Consider the following 12034-nt stretch of genomic DNA (forward strand, 5'->3'; position numbering starts at 1 on the left):
CGAAGAGAAATATTGAAAGGAAATTTTCGACATTTTTTTTTTCGCAACGTTGGAAACGAATATCGAAAATAAGAACTTGTTATTTCTATGTTGAAATGTAGAAAACATATATAAAAAGTGAGTTTTCAACATTTTTTACATCAAATTGTTGAAAAAAAGACAACGAAAGCAAGTTTTCAATATTTTTTGTTGACATGTAAAAAAGTTTAAGCATTTTGTCGTTACAATGTTGAAATCAGATATCGAAAACGAGTTTTCAACATTTTTTCAATTCAACTGTTGAGAACAAACATCGAACGCATCAAGTTTTCAACATTTTTTTGTTGATATGCTGAAAAGTTTCAAGAATTCAGTTTATGCAACGCTGCGACTAGATATTGAAAATGAATTTTCAACATAATTTTTTTCACTGTTTGAAAAAAACACCGAAAGTATGATCTTGTCATTTTTATGTTGAAATGTTGAAAACAAGTACAGAAAACCGAGTTTTCAACACTTTTGAAATTGAACTGTCGGAAAACAAGTACTGTAGAAACCAACGGAAGATAATTAAGAATTCTTTTGATGCAATGTTGAAACTAAACGTCGAAAATGGGTTTTCAACATTCTTATCTCTTCCCAAGAAACGCCCATTCGCTGAAACGCCGAAAGACGTGTATTTTCGTTTCTACCAAGGAATGCGTAGAATTTTTTTTTCATCAAATCAGTCAACCTTACGGCGTGACTTCTCCTCGTCAAAGATAAAAAAAGAAAAAAAAACACAGCCTCTTACTCGCTCTGCTCGTCGTCTCCGTCGCTACTGTCGTTGGTGATTCTGTCGTTATTTCCTGAAAGTTTAGGGTCGCCACGAAGCCGTTGTAGTCGAAGGGCGGAACTCCCGGACCGGATCTGAAGCAGAGGGGTTGATCAATGCGAAGGGGCTGGAAAAATTGGCAGTAATTATTGCGCCAAAGTGGACTTTCACGATTTACGGTTACTTCAGGACTATTTCACCCAACGCATCGAGCATAAAAGACGCGTTCCATTTTTCTTTCAAACTACATCTAAAAATGGGAGAACTGTGCAAAAAAAAAAAAAAAAAAAAAAAAAAAAAAAAAAACCAAAAACGAAAAAAAGTTTCAACAAAACTGAAAAAATTCTTCAATTAGTTATCGATATGAAAAATCGACACGGGCAGTTATTTGTTCCGATAAAGACTTGATTTTTTTTTTTTTTTATTCTTTTCTCACCTAAATTCCACCAAGATATTTTGCCCTGCGTGTGTAACCGAGGTCTTCTTATTACCGCAGAGCATCGCTAATACCGGACTGGAAATCGTCGGGCCGGAATAAACCGCGATGTAGTCGCTGGTACAGTGGCTGCAAAAAATTTAAAACAAAAACACATGTTTCGTTGAGTCTTGATTGACGGATATAAGCACGTTTAGACGAAAACGAGAAAATCGTCTATCAATATTTCCGCGGTGAATTTTATTCGTGGAAATGATTCGGAAGCTCAAAAAATGCGTTCATTCAAAAAAAAAAAAAAAAAAAATGTCGACCAAGATAACGACGATTAATTTGGCATAGGGATTTTATTGTCAATCTCACAATCTTGACGCTTGAAAATTTCACATCGCGTAGAAAGCAAAATCGAAAGAAGATGTCTTTTTTTAACCGTCGAAGAATTGAAAATGCGTGTCAAGGACTCGTTCAAATTTAATCACACGTTAATCTTTCGACGGACTGTGTTTACAAAATTCACAGAGATTCACGGTTGGCGGTTTCGCTTCGAAATCGTAATTTGGAATGGAAAATAAAGGATAGCGCCAATTTGTCATTGATCCGCGAGGGTTTTCACGAGATGAGAATGAGAGCAGCGATCGAGGAGAAAGGGAGAGATGGGATCCTTAGAGAATACCGTAGCGAAGCCCTCTCTCTCTCTCTCTCTCTCGGCATCCGAAACTTGGGAATGTCTTAAATAATTACAACGACTCTATTCCTGTCCGGGTCTCCATTCCCTCCTCCTTATTTTATTCATGCTCTAAAATTTCCCTCCTTACCTCACGCGAAAACGCTTCGGCATGCGGAACGTTTCCAACGTTGACGTTTACGAGTGGGATTATACATGTAAACCGGAGTTGGGAAAACTTTTACGAAGTGTTGTTCGGGTCTGAAAATCGGGGAAAAGAAGAGAGAGAGAGAGAAAAAAAAAGAGGACAAGCGAAACAAAAACAATCGTCTAAATTCGACGTTGCTAAAATTCGTGTATTTTTTTTTTCTCTTCGAATTATTGCATATTGCATATAAAAAAAAAAAAACTAAAAAAATTACGGCACATTTGGAAATTATATTTAAGACCAGATTTTTCGTGCCTAAAATTTTTCACCGTCGATTTCTAATTTTTGGGAAAACGTGCGAAGGAAATCGGAAATAAGGACCGCGACGATTGCTTTTTTTTTTCTTTCTCTCTTTTTTTTTTTTTTTTTCAGATTCCCCTAAAAAGACGAGGCGACATTTATTTTTCGATTTTCTTTCCCCCCCCACGTTTTTTGCCCAACCTCTTCGCACTTTCGTAACACAGCGGGGATCAAAGTGCTCGAAGAAGGTTTTCAGATTAATGGAAGATCGCTAGATTGGCGACAGACAATTTGACAGGCTTCTCTCCGCTCGCCGGTTCTCGTTATTTGTCATTCGTACAGTTATTCCCGGTCGATTTCGACTCGTTTCGGAAGTTAAGAGGCTTAAAATGTCACAACCGTGAAGAAGAGGATGAAAAAATAAAGAAGAAAAGAAAAAAAAAAAAAACAAAGTTAATAAAAAACAAAATACTTTACCGCCATCTGATTGCAATCGTTAATTTTTGAATTTGTTTATTCGACAGAAGTTATCTTTATTTTCACTCGAGATCGAAACAATTTTCAATAAACTTTGTCAGTATATTATCGACTTTGGGAGAAAAAAATTATCTCCCAGGAGTTTCGAACGAACGAGCGATGCGAAAATCTGCGCTTATAACCCGCACGAGCATAAGACATATATATGTATACGTATATATATTGTATCCATAAATTTATAGACATTCGTTGATTTATCAAACCTGCAGATAGAAGCGCGGGAAAAAAGAGAGAGAGAGAGAAAGAGAGTGGAAGATATAGATGGATTTTCTTTTTAGCTTGGTCAATGGTTTGAAAGTGAATTACGATTGGGATCTCGGATGTATAGTTTTCCTGCGAAAAGTTATGTTTGTCATTCTGTTCACCTACCAAACTATACGTATAATACCGGCGATGCAGGATATCTGTGTAGGTCATAGATACTTTTTTTTTACAGGATATCGATGGTAGTAAAGTGTAGAGGATGGTTGAACCTTTTCCTGAAAATCGTAAAAACCCGCCCAGCCATCACGCCGCCTTAGTTTTCCTTCATTTTTTTTTTTTTTTTTTTGTTTTTTCTTCCAACTTTTAAACTTTCTTTCATTTTTCATTGCGCCTGTTTCTATTTGGAAATCAGTTCCGCGTATGTGTACGTAAAGAGGGAGGAGAGAAAAAAAAAAAAAAGGAAGAGACACTCCGGAATTGTATACAGAATTTCGATCCGGAAACGTAAATTTGAAAAGAATATAAGAAGAGAGAGAGAGAGAGAGATCCCGGGGAGCAAGAAAAGCTATGGAAAAGAAAGAAAAAAAAAAAAAAACCAAAAGAAAAATAAATAAATAAATAAATAAATTTGTTTCACGTTTGCTTTTACCTCGTGAATAAAGGTCGTTGTTCCGGTGCACAGTTTTTACGAGGAGGATACTTTTTCCACCCATGCACAACACCGTGCGTGTCTCGTGCAACGTGGATAACGTAGGTACAATATGTCTTGCATATACGGAGCATTCCACGTGTGATCAATCTGGCAAAACCGCGACTAATTTTTCAAAAACCGTACGTTTTTTAGAGTGAAAATTTTGAAGAATATTCCTGTGTTATTGCAAAAAGAAGAAAAAAAAAAAAAAAACAAAAACGAAAAGCGTAGGCTTCCACATTTATTTTAAAATGTTTAGTCATGTTGTAAATAGCTATGAAATATAAATACCAAACTGTGATACAGTCCGAGTCTGTTGTTATTTTTTTCACGCTGAAAATTAATAGAAAAAAAAAATAGAAAGAAAAATCATTTGTTCTAAATTGAAATATACGATCCAATAATGAAATTTCTGTACATTGTTTTACAACAGCGCGGAAGTATTTTCAAAAATTTTGAGATCAAAGAAATGTACAGTTTTTGAGAAAACTAACAAGCCGAGCTTTTTCTTCGGTTGCTTTTTTTTTTTTGCTAAGTTTTGGAGACGTCCACATGATTTTCGCTTATTAGAACTTCAAAATTCACTTGAAACAAAAATTCTTTTGTGTTTAAATGTTTTTCGCCCGATCTCTACAGCTGTTCAAATAACACTTAAGATGTTTTCGAATAAGAATCTGCAAAAATTCACAAACCCTCTAGTTGTGACTTGAATACCGAATAGTTAGACCAAGGTCCGTTGGACAAGTTAGACTTATCCGCGAATAGAACGTCTTCTCTACGTAACGAGCCTTTTGCACGATCTCTACATTTGTAGGAGTAACTGAACTTACGATCAATTGAGATCTGCGAACATTTGAACGTTTTCGAATAAAAATCTGCAAAAATTCACAAACCCTCTAGTTGTGACTTGAATACCGAATAGTTAGACCAAGGTCCGTTGGACAAGTTAGACTTATCCGCGAATAGAGCGTCCTCTCTATGTAACGAACTTTCTATGATCGACGTCGATCGGCTCTAGATCATTAAAAAAACGCTCGAGAAAGAAATGCAAAACTTGTGCATGAATCAATTCTTTTTCCAATTCTATTCTTTTGTCCCTGCCAACTCCTGTGAGAAATTCATTCATTCCAGACCGGTGTGAAACCGATTAAATAATCCCACACTCTTATCACCCAGGTACTTTCTAGAGGAACTGAATTTCGGCTAGGTCGATTACACGCGGAATGTCCTATACATGGATAAAATCATGCTCGATTTACCCCGAGGTTGATGCGAACACGTTTTGCAACCTGCATCGCGTGGCGAAGCGAACACACGTGGCAGAGCCGCGACTGCTTCATGATATAGAAAAACACTTATTTTCATCTATCCAAGGGAGGATGGGAAAAGCTCGGAGGGTGAGGAGGATGGGGGCAGCACGTTACACAAGAGGAAAAGCGATACTTGTTCTCGGCGGTGAAAATTACCCCCACCTTTGCGCATTTTTACGTCTTTTCACTAAAAATTTTACCTCAATGTTACATTATTTTATTCGTATAGATTTTTTTTATTTTTTTTTTTATTTTTTTGCTTCCACTCGTGACCATTTTCTATCTTCTATTAAAATATTACAAGTATCGAGCAGCAGGTAATTAGTGCGAAAAACGTAATATCAGAACGATAAATTTACTCTGGCATAGAAACTTAGCTCATTATACAGATCTATAATTTTTCGGTGATGTAGCAGATTTTCATTAAACAGTGTAATCAACATTGAACGGCGTCAAATTAACTATTCGTCAATACATTCAGACTGATTACACCTAATATTCTCCTCTCGTAACTACAGAATTTGATTTTTATTTCATGGTTTCAGTGATTCAAATTATTTCATAAAATTATAACTTATCGTTTGTTCGATGCCGTAAAGATGAGGTTGATCTAAGAATGGCGATAGGATTGAAACAATGCAAAATTCTAAACACACTTGAATCTCTCTCTACGCAAAGTTCAACTTTATTGACTAAAATTATTGTACAATCTAATGCAGTGATATTGCCTGTCAGAACAAGAAAAAGGAATGTAAAATTGTTGGATATTAAAAATTTTCGTCATTATTATACAGTATCGTTTGTTTTTTCTAAAGATAAGCTTGACTGATCACGAATTTTTTTAAATAAATAATCAGATTCATTGCAATTTGCTCGTTAACAATTTTCATTTTTTTTCCATTTCACCGCAAATTAACGAAGGTGTGAAGAGAAAGAGGAAGATTTATCCGAACAGATCAAAAGGTGGAAAATCATGTATCGTGTTTTTTTTTTTTTTTTTATGATTTATTTTATTCTCTTCGTCAGGATCGTGCGAAAAAATTTATCCGCGTGCTTATCTATAATCTTGTTCTTTTTTCGCTGTAGCGTGAACGGGATAGGAAGTGATCGAAAAATTCATTTTTATTCCAGCCTCGGAGCTTCGAACGCTTGAAGCAATTTTGGGACGACGCGATGCTTTTAACGATGTCGAAAGTTGGCTTGATCGTAAACGAAAGTTTCTTTTTTTCTTAGTGTTGAGCTCAATGTGTTTTTTTTCTCTCTCTCTTTTTTTATCTTTCATTTTGTTTTGTTTTTGCCTCAGTTTCAGATCGACTCTGGACCGGTATAAGTTTTATATCCAGGCAAGACGGAGTTTCCGAAGGAAAAGACAGGGAGAAAGGAAGAAAGGTGAGGATCGAGGGGGGGGGGAACTTAATCTTAAACTACGTGTGATAAAAGATAAAGCGGGTCGTTTCGGTTTGGAATAAAAGTCATTGGTTCTTCTTTTTTTTTTTTTTTTTTAGCTTCCAAACTCTTTGTTCCCTTAAATACGATTTCTTTCTTTTCTTACTTCATCGTATCATATAACCGAGTCGATAAATTTCTACAGAGAATTTATAAAATTTAACGCAATATATTTATTTTTTAGAAAAGTATTATACACGTTGTTACTCGATGTTATATTTACTATCGGTTTTCTCTTTTCTTTTTCCCACAAACGTGAAAGATACGAGGATAAGGTATAAGCGACGATTAATCAGTCTTTTCAAAATATAGGATGAACGTGTTTTCTTCGGCCCTCGGCAGATATAATTGGGGGGATATTTTTCATCGAAAATACGTGCCCAGAGACGGAGGGAAAGTAACGGAAGAGAGATATGAGGGTTTTACGACAAACATCCCCTAGTTAGGGTGAAGAGAATTCGAGGTAATCGTTTTCGGTCAGGATTATGTGGTCAATTTACGTCCTTGCGAATCGATCGATTTTATTAAATAGCACGAAGGAAACTCGTTTTGTAATTACTCCAAATTTTAACATTTTGCCCAATAGGTTTGAGTGATAATTTACTAAAAATGTATGGTTAAACAACGGTATTTTATTTCCATTGACTTCGGAAAGTAGCTTTTATTCGATCGGAATAAAAATCACCCAGCGTTAAATAAACTTTCATCCGACCACAAACGAAGATTTCGAAAAGCAATGAAAGATCAATAATTATTATTTATCAGTGCTGAAATAAATTATTTCAACTCAGGGATAAAAATATCAGCAGCCGCGAAGCCTCGTTAACATTACGAGTGTGGATTTGGGATGAGAAAGTTGTCAAGAAAAGAAGATAGATCAAATTACGTTCGAGTAAACGAAAATATATAGGAGACTGTTTGCCCAGAAATTAATATTTTTATTCATTTTATTACCAGACAGTCGTCCGTAGAGTCGTTGTCAAATATTGTTTAATATAATATGAATAAGCATCGAAGGTCTTTTTCGATATACGTAAACACAAGATTCTAGAATTGTAATCGAAAGGTCAGATAACGATGCGGCGTTTCAAATGAATTTGGATTTGTTGAAAATCTAGTAGATTTGTTCAATTTTCATAATGAAAAAAAAAAAACTCCTGGTATTTTTTTGGTAGTAAATTCAACGCCGCTATTTACCGATCGTAATTAATATCTGTGCAACGCTGTAAAATTAAACAATTAACGACATCAACGTGATAAAAAAAAAAGAAAAAAACTCTTTTCCGAACAAAACGAGCCATCGTAGAACGAAATCAAACGAATCTACAGTATTTTTTAAGAATCTTGAAACAATTTCCAACAAAATAAGGGTATCCGAGTTGTTTTTTTTTTTTTTTTTTTAATTTTTATTTTTTTATCAAAGACATCGTCGATCGATAATAATTTGATAAGTACCAAACGTACGATCGTCTGGTGATAAAATTGTTAAGAATCTACAATTTTCACACCCGAATCTTCTCAACGGAATGAACGTCGAGAAACTCGTGCGATTCCGAATGAAGATAAATCGCATTAGAAGTAGAATCGAATCTGTAACAAGCGAAGTGGCACATAACGTGACTGAAAAAGCCATCACCCTCGGTGTGTAAAAAGTGTCCGTCAAATGAAATTTGCCGTTCGGCGATGATAGCCACTCCGGGCACACAGTCTACATGTCTCTTTATTTATCTCCTCTCCCCTAAATCGTGCTCTTGACATTCATCCGTGATTAATGACATCGGGGGTCGGGGACCAGAGTATAGGTGAGGGTAGGTGGCGAGAGGAGAGAGAAAGAGAGAGAGAGAGAGAGAGATACAGAGAGAGAGGTAAGAACGAAACTCGGGTTCCGATCCCGGGTAGTTATTAGTTGATTACGACCCCTGAACAATCTACCCATTAATACATCATCCAGAGAGCCAGACGCGATGATAGCTGCGGCCCCTCAAAATCTTCCAAACATCTCGCCAAAATCTGTCGGTCGGATTCCGTCGACGAGACTGTTCGATCGTCTTTGGCATGCCGTTATCCATTAGAATAATCAAGAGATACCTCTGCGCGAAATGAAATACTTGCTGTTTTCGTACCGCGTACATCTCACCGCAGGAATGTATTGGAATTTTGGAAAACACTGCTCATAACTATTCGTTATTCAAAATTACCTCAGACTATTGATCAACAAATAATTATACCTCAGTTATCGAATGATTCTAGGAATCGGTTGGTCGCTGTTTACGTTTTGTCGAGTTACACGAAAATTTTTTAAACAATTTTTAACAGCGAATTTTCCATGGCGATTGTTGATGGAAACATTGTATTTTCTTCTTTTTTTATATCGATTCGCGACTATTTTAAACTTACTGTCGTTTTTTTTTTAACTCGAAATGAGAATTATTTTTTGACAGAGTGACTCGATGTTATTCAAGTTTCGAGTCAAGAATTGATTAGGAATCAGTTATTAGTGTCTACGACTCCTAAAACACAAGCCTTCGAAACACGAACGTAACATATCCTGTTGAAATTTTTTTTCCATCGAGTCCATTTCCATTTTTTTTTTATCTAAATTCTAAAATTCTTCAACTGAATTTGAGATATACTTGAATGAAAAAAAAGAAAAAAAAAAAAAATATGTTTCTCCGAATGGTCAGAGACTGACAGAATTGTAATCAGAGAATCAATGAGCTTGAAACCTTGAGATTTATCAACGTCTACGTAACAAGGGAGAGAGAGAGAGAAAGAGAGAGAGAGAAAGAGAGAGAGAGAGACAGAAAAAAAAGTATGTACAACTAGAAACTTCCGTTAGTTCGAAAACTGTTTGGCCTTTTTGTTCGGAGGTAGGGTGTTATTCCTAGGCTCATTTTTCGGAGTGGTTTTCCCAAGAGGTTTCGAAAAATGTCTGCTTTCGAAGGCTGGGCGATGGCTGTTCGACAAGAAAAGTGTAACGCCCCGGCTATGCAGAGGAGATGGGATTTATTGGCCGTGAGTTTGGAGAGGAAAGGGCGGGCAGGGAGGTCGGGTTGGGTTGGGTTGGTCTGGAGTCCCTCTCGGTTATACCGGCAGAAAGCATCCCGTAGGATACTCCGGTTAAATTGAGACATATATCTCTGCCCAAGGGTACTCGTTGGTTCTTGGCTGACACTTACACGTACGAATTAATTACCTCGGCCCTGCCCCTTGGCCCATGGAGGCTTTTAAAAGGTGGGTAAGAGAAGCGGGATTCCACGAACCGGCGTCAACAAAACATCACGGAGGAGGTGACGGGACATTGGTGAATTTTTCATCTCTCTTGCATCGGAAACGTCGGTCAAATTAATTCCGAGGCTAAGCCGCCAATTTTCCGTGAGGCAAATCCCCCCCGGGGATGATGAGAAATTGAAACATTTTCGGGACTCGAGAAGTTAGACGATACCGTTTTTAATCACGAATTAATTCTGCTAACGGGGAGACGCCGAATTAAACGTTGAATAAAAATTCAACGAATTATATTCCCCTCATAGTCGATCGAATTCTAATTGTGGAATAACGGAGCTGCGGTACCGTAAATTTCACTTCCGGATGCCAGAGTGGCTGGATTAAGGGTTGCACGGGTATATTGAACCTGGTTAATACGAGACATCTGGACATCCTCACGTTCCCATCAAAACCTCGAGCTCAGCTTGTAGTCGGCACGCAGCTTATCCCATAACGTAAAATACGTGAGCACCGTACAAAACCCCATCAACGTCGTGGTGCTGCTGCTGCTGCTGCTACCGCCTCTGCACCTACCTCACTCCTTTTACTAGCGTTCAAATATTTATCATCTAACTATTCGCGGCTAGCTGTTTCAACCATCATCAGTTTTCATCGATTCAACTGAGGAATAACTTTGTCGAAAAATGGTTAGGTGAATACATCGTCTAAGTATTTGTAACTGCCTATCTATTGATCTATCTATCTATTGCTCTAAATGTCAGGAATTTCAAAACAGAAGAACCTTTTGCCACGATCATCAATTTTCATCGATTCAACTGAGGAATAACTTTGTGCAAAAATGGTTAGGTGAATACATAGTCTAAGTATTTGCAACTGCCTATCTATTGATCTATCTATCTATTGCTCTAAGTGTCAGTAATTTCAAAACAGAAGAACCTTTTCCCACGATTATCAATTTTCATCGATTCAACTGAGGAATAACTTTGTCCAAAAATGGTTAGGTGAATACATCGTCTAAGTATTTGCAACTGTCTATCTATTGATTTATCTATCTATTGCTCCAAATGGCAGGAATTTCAAAACATAAGAACCTTTTGCCACGATCATCAATTTTCATCGATTCAACTGAGGAATAACTTCGTCCAAAATGCTAAGGTAATTATATCGTCTAAGTATTTACCACTGTCTATCTATGGATCTATCTGTCTATCTATTGTTCTAAATGTTAGTGATTTCAAAACAGAAGAACCCTTATCCCACGATCATGAATTTTCACCGATTCAACTGAGGAATAACTTTGTCCAAAAATGGTTAGGTGAATACATCGTCTAAGTATTTGCAACTGCCTATCTATTGATCTATCTATCTATTGCTCTAAATGTCAGTAATTTCAAAACAGAAGAACCCTTATCCCACGATCATCAAGTTTCATCGATTCAACTGAGGAATAACTTCGTCCAAAAATGGTTAAGTGAATACATCGTCTAAGTATTTGCAACTGTCTATCTATGGACGTATCTGTCTATCTCTTGTTCTGAATTGTCAGTAATTTCGAAACAGGAGAACACTTTTTTCCACGATCATGAATTTTCGTTGATTCAGCTGAGGAATAACTTTTTATAAAATTGTTTGATCAATACATCATCCAAGTATTTGCGTCCGTCTGTCTATCGATCTATCAATCTGTCTGTTCATCTACCTATTGTTCTAAATGTTGGTGATTTCAAAACACGCGAAAATTATTTTCAAGCACCTCACGTCGAAGTATCTACATAACGTCCAGCCATTTATTTCCGTCTACCTATTTGACAATTCAATCCGGCTGTCGCATTAATTGGTATTTCATTCAAAATTTTTATTTCTTTCAATTATTTCTTTCAGCAAGTGTTTCTTTATGATCTAATTTCGATTACGTCTATCTATCGACGTTTCTTTGAACGAAACTTACATTAAAAGCGGTGAAACTCGATAGAGAAACAAGATAAATGAAATTAAAACTACAATCGGAGGGAATGATAAAACCGAATCAAAGAAGTGAAAATAAACTTCGTCGAAACTTCATTTTATAATGCATAATATCAGGCTCATGATATTCCGTCTCGGTTTGAATTTAATATAAAAATACAAGAACTAAGTGAGTAAAGTTTTTCAACAAAATTTCATCTCTAGCTGTGAGACATTACGATGTTATATGAAAAGGGCGCGGCACCTCAGCCGGAGAGAAATAGGAACAACAGGATCCTTCCGTGAAACTTCTTATTTATGCTTTTCTTTTATTTT

General features: G+C 36.5%; 1 protein-coding gene across 1 annotated transcript in view; it reads right to left on the minus strand.

Annotated features, from left to right (window-relative positions):
• LOC124182618 overlaps window positions 1-12034 on the minus strand; it is a 203801-nt gene that overhangs the window by 21019 nt on the left and 170748 nt on the right. Inside the window, exons 9-10 of the mRNA XM_046570113.1 lie at window positions 1230-1358; window positions 773-888 (exon numbers count right to left, since the gene is read on the minus strand). Coding sequence (XP_046426069.1) covers window positions 773-888; window positions 1230-1358 — 245 coding nt within the window. The remainder of the gene's footprint in view (window positions 1-772; window positions 889-1229; window positions 1359-12034) is intronic.

The sequence above is a fragment of the Neodiprion fabricii genome, chromosome 5 (genome assembly GCF_021155785.1).
Source record: "Neodiprion fabricii isolate iyNeoFabr1 chromosome 5, iyNeoFabr1.1, whole genome shotgun sequence".
NCBI classification, from domain to species: domain Eukaryota; kingdom Metazoa; phylum Arthropoda; class Insecta; order Hymenoptera; family Diprionidae; genus Neodiprion; species Neodiprion fabricii.